At 47.9% G+C, this 9,775-nt stretch overlaps 1 protein-coding gene across 1 annotated transcript; it reads right to left on the reverse strand.

The window, feature by feature from the left end:
* Positions 1-378: 378 nt before the first annotated feature.
* tdgf1 (teratocarcinoma-derived growth factor 1) lies at positions 379-9,553 on the reverse strand. Its single transcript, XM_084320839.1, has 6 exons — positions 9,360-9,553; positions 9,194-9,246; positions 6,358-6,540; positions 4,431-4,545; positions 3,832-3,938; positions 379-883 (listed from the first exon to the last, which is right to left on the reverse strand). Exons 1-6 carry the CDS (start codon positions 9,380-9,382, stop codon positions 768-770), a joined length of 597 nt encoding a protein of 198 aa, XP_084176965.1. The 5' UTR covers positions 9,383-9,553; the 3' UTR covers positions 379-767.
* Positions 9,554-9,775: the final 222 nt, after the last annotated feature.

Consider the following 9,775-nt stretch of genomic DNA (forward strand, 5'->3'; position numbering starts at 1 on the left):
GCGGCATGGATTTTTTTATGGCCACAGCCTTGCGTTAAATTAATTCAATTAGCAGCATAATCTTTCACAAAGCGTGGAAGCCCACTGATACATTTGTCTCAGCTTTAGCTGAAAGGGGGTGGGGGGGGGGGATACAAAACTACACATCATCTCATAATCATCTTATGCTTTTAAACAACCAAACACAAAAACAGCTTAATTTATTCCCAGCTGCGGGTGTCCCATTTAGGGTGGACGTACACACGATTTGGATTGCGGAAGAGGGTGTTGTTAGAAGTTAGATGGTTGTTACGTGTTCTTGCTATGGACGCCGGTCGCCATCTTGGGGGTGGATCACTTGCAACGGTTTACGTCGAGAGAAATCACTCAAACGTCCAAACGCATGGCGGTCGTGAGGTTCTCTGAGACAACTCTTCAAAGAACGAGACTTCCAAACCCACCTCCGACCCAAATACCTGCCCGAAAACACACACAAGCAACCGACCGACAGGAGTGATCCAAACTCATGGCGGCGTTGTGACGTCACGTCCCAGGCCCTGCGCACACGTTGCTCGACGAAGCCGTCTCACACTATATGCACGAGTCCCATCTCACAGAGTTCCTCGTCAGAGCACGGCGCTTTCAACATCACCGGTCTCGTACACCAATGTCAGCCATTTTAGAAATCGTAAACCGTGTCCAATGAGTCTTGTGCGTTTGTACGGTGAAATCCACGACTCTGTGTCGTCCACCGTGTTGCACGGAGGGTCCCGCGTCTCGGAGAACCCTCACAGCCAGAAGAAGAACACGGCGAGGAGGAGCAGCAGCGGGGAATAAAGAAGGCCTCTCTGCGTCATTCTGGCGCCGGACGAACGGAACCAAACCACCTCCTCCTGCGTGTCGTCTGAAAAACAAGAGAGAAAGAATTAGACGTAAAGAAAGCGCAAACGCCGTCACGGGCTTTGGGTGGAAATACATTTGTTTAAAACTGGTAGGTAGAGAGAGAGAGAGAGAGAGAGAGAGAGAGAAACATATTTTCAAAAAGGTCCACAATGTGACGGTGAAAGTGAGAGAAATGCAAAAACAAACAAATAATATCTATTCTCATATCTGTTCCAGGCACCCGAATCTCCTTTGAGGACAGTGTTTTATTAACAGTTAGAAACTGTAAAGCTACCTGAAAAATGGCTCGTTTCATTGTTATTTACACAGGCAGGCCCCATCTTTTAGTTTACACACAACGGGCCTGTTTAACGTTCAAATAAGTGTCGTCTGGGCTCATGTCGAGAACAAATCGCTCTGCTGCAAATGTGAACGACCCGTGTAGTGAGCCTTCAAGCACTCCTTTGAGATGTAAATGGTTGAATTAAAACAGCTGTGGGCGTCAATAGCTCAGCGCCACACCCATTCATAGGCTAACAACCACTGCCCCCCCCCCCCTCCCCCCCAACAAGAATACACAACTTTCAGATAGCCCCATTACATTACATATCCATGCATTTCACAACCAAACTACTTCCAGCTCTCGGCTTGACGCCTCCGTCTTTCACGGGACAGACAGACAGACAGGAAGGAAGGAAGGGGCCTGCTCTTCCACCAACCACACACTCAAAATGCATAACCGTGAAGATCCTGTTTGGTCGGCGTGGATTGGAGGGAAATCTAATCTCTGCTAAACCGTCTGGAAGGTTAACCCTTTACTATCACACTACAGACGGTTAACCGATTATAAGTGTATTAATTAGGTGTATATAGGTCTTATCGTGGTGATTGGCCATATATATATATATATATACACACACACACACACTTGTGGTTCCTAGAAGTTTGCACTGAATTAGGAAAATCTGCTTTTAGCTTGTGCCCCAGACACATGGAACATGATGCAATGCACTTAAAGAAAAGTAACTCAATTCATCAAGTATCTATTGGTCGGTTTAAATCGTTAATAGCAAACCACTTCACCACAGTCTGCCGTTTGTTATTAATTATTTTAAAGGTTTAATCGATTGACTTCCTGTCCCTATATTGTTTCCTTTTTTTTGTATTTATAACTTTTTGTATTTCTCGACTAATACGTGAGAAAATATAAAGTGTCCAGGAAGATTGTGAGAAGTGTAAAATGTTTTTTAAAGTGTCCAGGAAGATTGTGAGAAGTGTAAAATGTTTTAATTAAGCATCCAGGAAGATTTGGCCAGGCTGTGCTGTCACCCTGTGCTCAATGATGCAGTGAGGCACAGCGATTATAGAGTCTAATGGCCGTCGGAATGAAGGACTTCCTGTGCCGTTCAGTGTTAGTTGGTGGGCAGCAGTGAGACTTCAGTGTTAGTTGGTGGGCAGTAAGCAGTGAGACTTCAGTGTTAGTTGGTGGGCAGTAAGCAGTGAGACTTCAGTGTTAGTTGGTGGGCAGTAGTGAGACTTCAGTGTTAGTTGGTGGGCAGCAGTGAGACTTCAGTGTTAGTTGGTGGGCAGCAGCAGTGAGACTTCAGTGTTAGTTGGTGGGCAGCAGTAGTGAGACTTCAGTGTTAGTTGGTGGGCAGCAGTGAGACTTCAGTGTTAGTTGGTGGGTAGCAGTGAGACTTCAGTGTTAGTTGGTGGGCAGCAGTGAGACTTCAGTGTTAGTTGGTGGGCAGCAGTGAGACTTCAGTGTTAGTTGGTGGGCAGCAGTGAGACTTCAGTGTTAGTTGGTGGGCAGCAGTGAGACTTCAGTGTTAGTTGGTGGGCAGTAGTGAGACTTCAGTGTTAGTTGGTGGGCAGCAGCAGTGAGACTTCAGTGTTAGTTGGTGGGCAGCAGTGAGACTTCAGTGTTAGTTGGTGGGCAGTAGTGAGACTTCAGTGTTAGTTGGTGGGCAGCAGCAGTGAGACTTCAGTGTTAGTTGGTGGGCAGTAGTGAGACTTCAGTGTTAGTTGGTGGGCAGCAGCAGTGAGACTTCAGTGTTAGTTGGTGGGCAGTAGTGAGACTTCAGTGTTAGTTGGTGGGCAGTAGTGAGACTTCAGTGTTAGTTGGTGGGCAGCAGCAGTGAGACTTCAGTGTTAGTTGGTGGGCAGCAGCAGTGAGACTTCAGTGTTAGTTGGTGGGCAGTAGTGAGACTTCAGTGTTAGTTGGTGGGCAGCAGCAGTGAGACTTCAGTGTTAGTTGGTGGGCAGTAGTGAGACTTCAGTGTTAGTTGGTGGGCAGTAGTGAGACTTCAGTGTTAGTTGGTGGGCAGCAGTAGTGAGACTTCAGTGTTAGTTGGTGGGCAGCAGTGAGACTTCAGTGTTAGTTGGTGGGCAGCAGTGAGACTTCAGTGTTAGTTGGTGGGCAGCAGTAGTGAGACTTCAGTGTTAGTTGGTGGGCAGCAGTAGTGAGACTTCAGTGTTAGTTGGTGGGCAGCAGTGAGACTTCAGTGTTAGTTGGTGGGCAGCAGCAGTGAGACTTCAGTGTTAGTTGGTGGGCAGCAGTAGTGAGACTTCAGTGTTAGTTGGTGGGCAGCAGTGAGACTTCAGTGTTAGTTGGTGGGCAGCAGTAGTGAGACTCCAGTGTTAGTTGGTGGGCAGCAGCAGTGAGACTCCAGTGTTAGTTGGTGGGCAGCAGTAGTGAGACTCCAGTGTTAGTTGGTGGGCAGCAGTAGTGAGACTCCAGTGTTAGTTGGTGGGCAGCAGTGAGATTCCAGTGTTAGTTGGTGGGCAGCAGCAGTGAGACTTCAGTGTTAGTTGGTGGGCAGCAGTGAGACTTCAGTGTTAGTTGGTGGGCAGCAGTAGTGAGACTTCAGTGTTAGTTGGTGGGCAGCAGTGAGACTTCAGTGTTAGTTGGTGGGCAGCAGTGAGACTTCAGTGTTAGTTGGTGGGCAGCAGTAGTGAGACTTCTCTTACCACAGTCGTTGAAGACCTGCGGGAAACAGTGCAGCACTCCGTAGCCACAGCGACAGTAAGAACAGCCCTTCTGGACCCACTCCCCGTGAGGAATCACTCCACAGCTCCTGAGAGAGAGAGAGAGAGAGAGAGAGAGAGAGAGAGAGAGGGGGGGGGGGGGTTATTCAACAGAGCTCACTATACGACTTCTCCGGGTCGGATGTGTATTGAGAGCAACTGGATAATCTGCACTGATTACGGTACAATAATTATTGCAGGGTTCCCACAGACATTGCAAAATTAAATTCAAGTACTTTTCCTAAGCACTATTTTTTTTATTTAAAAAGGATACAATTCACTTTTAAATGCTGTTTTTTTTTATAGACGAATCAATCTGATCCAATATTTATGGGTTAAAACCTATTTCCGACAATTAGTTACACTTTCAAATTAAAAAATTCAATTTCTTGATTCAGAACATTAATGTTAATGAATTCCAGGCCTTGACTTTAATTTTTTTTAATATATAAATCAAGCACTTCAAGGACCTCGTGCGAACCCCGGTATATTCAATAGAATAAACGTGATGTTCGACTCAAAGAACGCTAACGGTGTTTTACCTGATCCTCTCGTCGTGTTCGCAGCTGCGTCCGGTGAAGTGTCTCGGGCAGGCGCAGAAACTACCCAGAATGCACGTGCCTCCGTTCTTACAGCAGCTACGACTCTGCATGGCACCTTCAGAGGGGGGGGGGGGGGGGGGGGGAGAGACATTAAAGGGGTATTCAACGATCCAAAACAATGAAAACACCACAAAGGCAAGAAGTCGGTATTAGTTCAAAGTATAACAATAACGCCTACATACATATAAGGCATTCGGTTGCTGGCAATGTATGAAGATTCTGGCAGTTGGAGAAAACTGCTTAGATCAAAAGGAGGAACCTCAAAGTGAAACCTATTATATTTTACATTCTCGAACTTGAATCAAATAACAGTTAACTAAAAACCAAAACAAAACAAAACACATGGGAACCCCTGTGAGGCCCAGCACCCTTCTTCTAAAGCTAGAATTAAAATATCAGCCAAGAAGGGCCCCCATGTACCCCCCCCCCCCCCCCCCCCGTCATGCATCTCTGTCACCCAGCAGACACCGGTCACAGGGCCACATTCCTGCGGGGCTCTGGCTAACATCAAACAGATACACACTCCTCACCGTTTGTCCCCAGAAAATGAGGTTAAACGTCCAAAACTAACACGCGCCGATGAACAAACACGCCAAGGGGACTCGTGAATCCAGGGTCGTAGAAACAAACCGGTCTGGGGGCCGTCAGGTCAGCGTGGTGTCGTGAACATAAACCACCCTCTCCCCGAGCAGTGGTGATTTAGTTTTATACATGTAAATATATCTTTCAGTTGCTTTTTATTATTTATCAGCACTTTATCCAACACAATATGCCTAAAAAAATGCCCCTAGTGTGGCTTTTCACACATTTACATTTAGCGGACGCTTTTATCCAAAGCGACTTACAAGTTCTGTACGACAAGACATCAGGAAGGGCACAACTCTATCAGCTGAGTAACAATGTTCATCAAAGTGTTGAGTGCTACAGTGTAGGTTAGTTTATTATGACAAGTGCATGACAGTAAGGTTAGTTAGGGTTATTATTAGGGATGTCCGATATTATCGGCCGATATCGGCATTAAAATGTGATATCGGAAAATATCGGTATCCAAATTATTATATTTTTTTTTACATTTCTATAACCTTTATTTACCCAGGCAAGCAAGTAAGAACAAATTCTGATTTTATTTATTGTCAAAAGTATGCACAATGTTGTGTTAATTCCACAACAAGATATATGTAATGTTAATTACCTGAAATTATAAAAAAAAATTGGGGGGGGAAACCCTGCATATATCGGTATCGGTTGATATCGGTAATTAAGAGTTGGACAATATCGGTATATCGGTAAAAAAGCCAATATCGAGCATCCCTAGTTATTATTATTATTATTATTTTACACACCACACATATTTTCTAATTTGTATAGAACAGCTGGCAAAAATCTACGTCTAAAAAAAACGAGGAAGGAAGAGACGTGGGCCGTACTTCCGGTGAGGCCGATAAAGGGCCGGAGAGAGAGAGACAGTCAGGGTGAACACAGAGAGAGAGAGAGAGAGAGAGAGAGACGTGGGCCGTACTTCCGGTGAGGCCGATAAAGGGCCGGAGAGAGAGAGACAGTCAGGGTGAACACAGAGAGAGAGAGAGAGAGAGAGAGAGACGTGGGCCGTACTTCCGGTGAGGCCGATAAAGGGCCGGAGAGAGAGAGACAGTCAGGGTGAACACAGAGAGAGAGAGACGTGGGCCGTACTTCCGGTGAGGCCGATAAAGGGGCGGAGAGAGAGAGACAGTCAGGGTGAACACAGAGAGAGAGAGAGAGAGAGACGTGGGCCGTACTTCCGGTGAGGCCGATAAAGGGCCGGAGAGAGAGAGACAGTCAGGGTGAACACAGAGAGAGAGAGAGAGAGAGAGAGAGACGTGGGCCGTACTTCCGGTGAGGCCGATAAAGGGCCGGACCTCCCCGGGGCCTCTGTGCTTCCTCTCGCCGCCGCCGCCGTTGGGAGAGGAGTCCACCTCCGCCAGCTGACTCAGGAACGCCTGGGGGTGCAGCGCGGGGGGCTTCCCCTGAGAGGAGGAGGCCTGGTTCTCTGTGCAGCCGTCTCCTTCACAGCCTGGGAGAGACAGAGAGAGAGAGACGGGGTGAACACACAGAGAGAGAGAGAGAGAGAGAGAGAGAGAGAGAGAGAGAGAGAGAGAGAGACAGTCAGGGTGAACACAGAGAGAGACAGAGAGACAGTCAGGGTGAACACAGAGAGAGAGAGACAGAGAGAGAGAGAGAGAGAGAGAGAGAGACAGTCAGGGTGAACACAGAGAGAGAGAGACAGAGAGAGAGAGACAGGGGGACAGTCGGGGTGAACACACAGAGAGAGAGAGAGAGACAGTCAGGGTGAACACAGAGAGAGAGAGAGAGAGACAGGGGGACAGTCGGGGTGAACACACAGAGAGAGAGCGAGAGAGAGAGGGTGAACACAGAGAGAGAGAGACAGTCGGGGGGGAACACACAGAGAGAGAGAGAGAGAGAGAGAGAGAGACAGAGACAGAGAGACAGTCAGGGTGAACACAGAGAGAGAGAGACAGAGAGAGAGAGACAGGGGGACAGTCGGGGTGAACACACAGAGAGAGAGCGAGAGAGAGAGAGAGAGAGGGTGAACACAGAGAGAGAGAGACAGTCGGGGTGAACACACAGAGAGAGAGAGAGAGAGAGAGACAGAGACAGAGAGACAGTCAGGGTGAACACAGAGAGAGAGAGACAGAGAGAGAGAGACAGGGGGACAGTCGGGGTGAACACACAGAGAGAGAGCGAGAGAGAGAGAGAGACAGAGAGAGAGAGACAGTCAGGGTGAACACAGAGAGAGAGAGAGAGAGAGAGAGAGACAGGGGGACAGTCGGGGTGAACACACAGAGAGAGAGCGAGAGAGAGAGAGAGAGAGAGGGTGAACACAGAGAGAGAGAGACAGTCGGGGTGAACACACAGAGAGAGAGAGAGAGAGAGAGAGAGACAGAGACAGAGACAGTCAGGGTGAACACAGAGAGAGAGAGAGAGAGAGAGAGAGAGAGAGTGAACACAGAGAGAGAGAGACAGTCGGGGTGAACACACAGAGAGAGAGAGAGAGACAGTCAGGGTGAACACACAGAGAGACAGAGAGAGAGCGAGAGAGAGACAGTCAGGGTGAACACACAGAGAGAGAGAGAGAGACAGAGAGAGAGCGAGAGAGAGACAGTCAGGGTGAACACAGAGAGAGAGAGACAGTCGGGGTGAACACACAGAGAGAGAGAGACAGTCAGGGTGAACACACAGAGAGACAGAGAGAGAGCGAGAGAGAGACAGTCAGGGTGAACACACAGAGAGAGAGAGACAGTCAGGGTGAACACACAGAGAGACAGAGAGAGAGCGAGAGAGAGACAGTCGGGGTGAACACACAGAGAGAGAGAGAGAGAGAGAGACAGTCAGGGTGAACACACAGAGAGACAGAGAGAGAGCGAGAGAGAGACAGTCAGGGTGAACACACAGAGAGACAGAGAGAGAGAGAGAGAGAGAGAGCGAGAGCGAGACAGTCAGGGTGAACACAGAGAGAGAGAGAGAGACAGTCAGGGTGAACACACAGAGAGACAGAGAGAGAGCGAGAGAGAGACAGTCAGGGTGAACACACAGAGAGAGAGAGAGAGACAGTCAGGGTGAACACACAGAGAGACAGAGAGAGAGCGAGAGAGAGACAGTCAGGGTGAACACACAGAGAGAGAGAGAGAGACAGTCAGGGTGAACACACAGAGAGACAGAGAGAGAGCGAGAGAGAGACAGTCAGGGTGAACACACAGAGAGAGAGAGAGAGAGAGAGCGAGAGAGAGACAGTCAGGGTGAACACACAGAGAGAGAGAGAGAGAGAGAGCGAGAGAGAGACAGTCAGGGTGAGAGCGAGAGAGAGACAGTCAGGGTGAACACACAGAGAGAGTGGAAGCTGGAGAACTACTGTTTGAAATGCATGTCTGCAGGTAGTGTTGTTGTTGTTGTTGTTGTTGTTGTGCGTCAACACAGACAAAATCACAAGCCGACAGCCGCAGATGATGACAAAACATGTTGCGTCCATCATACAACCTCTCGGACGTGTAAACCACCAAATAAGAACATCTATTTTACCACCACAAGTCATAAACTAGGTTAGTTATGTTGCTATGAAACCTAGCCGGTATGACTTCCTATAGCTACCATATACATAGTGTCCCGTATCACTGTACATATTATAATACTGTCTACAACTCTGTGCACACATCTGATTAGCACTAATCACTCAGTCAGTAGTACTAATTTGTATATTTTATATCCAAGTCACTTGACTGTTTGCACTCTGGTTGGATGCCAAACATACTTTCGTTGTACTGTACTACTGAATAATGACAATACATTTGATTGTAATCTAACCTCTACCCTCAAAAGGGGGATGTAGTGGGACATGATAAACCATTATTATTAATGACCACGGTCCGCCATTAGGCCACTGGGCTATCATTGATGTGCACCAGATACCATGATGTCATAAATATGATGAATTGAAAATGAGGGACCCTGATGTAAACAAGACAAAAGTCTTTCTCAGGTCTGCATCCCCTTAACAAGTGTGTGTATTGAGCCGTACTGTGTTGTACCCATTCTGCAATCTGTTAATAAAGTTTTCATTCATTCGTCCACTCCTCGGTGGAACAGTCAGCAGCGCGTAATGTGTGGAGATGGAGATGAACCCAAAAGGCGCACAGGTGAACCCGACTTACCTGACGACGCAGAGGCGACGGCTTGCAGTGAGATGATCCCAGAGAGCAGAACCCTGGAACAAACAAACCACACAGTAGACTTAAAACACAGCTCAATAGTCGCGGTTGAAGGTTTGTCACCGCAAATAGTCATGTGATGTGGATCATCCACTCGCTCCAAACTCACCTCAGTAGCTGCACCCAGTTCATTTTGAGTCAACAAAAGGGAGTTCAATGCGCCGTAAAAATGGGATGATAAATAATAAATCGCCAAACTATAAAAGCAGATGGTAGTGGAAAATGCTGAACTTTTCTTTTTTTTCCCCTTTTCTCCAATCGAACCGTCCGAAGCCGAGATGCGCGTCAGGCTACAACAGGTGACGGTCCGCAGCCTCCTGGTTCTGAACTAGTCTCCGGTTGTCCAGCAGCTCCAGCTAAGAGGTCGTTTCACGAGTGTGGCGTCCAGCGTTGTGGCTTCCCGACCAGAATGTCTCTCTCTTCAGTCTCTTCTGCACCTCTCTCTCTCTCTCTCTCTCTCTCTCTCTGTTTGCCTGTTCACACCTCCAGCCCTGCGCTCCATTCACATGCATGAGCTGCGCGCAC

Source organism: Notolepis coatsorum (assembly GCF_963971535.1).
Source record: "Notolepis coatsorum genome assembly, chromosome: 8".
Taxonomy (NCBI): domain Eukaryota; kingdom Metazoa; phylum Chordata; class Actinopteri; order Aulopiformes; family Paralepididae; genus Notolepis; species Notolepis coatsorum.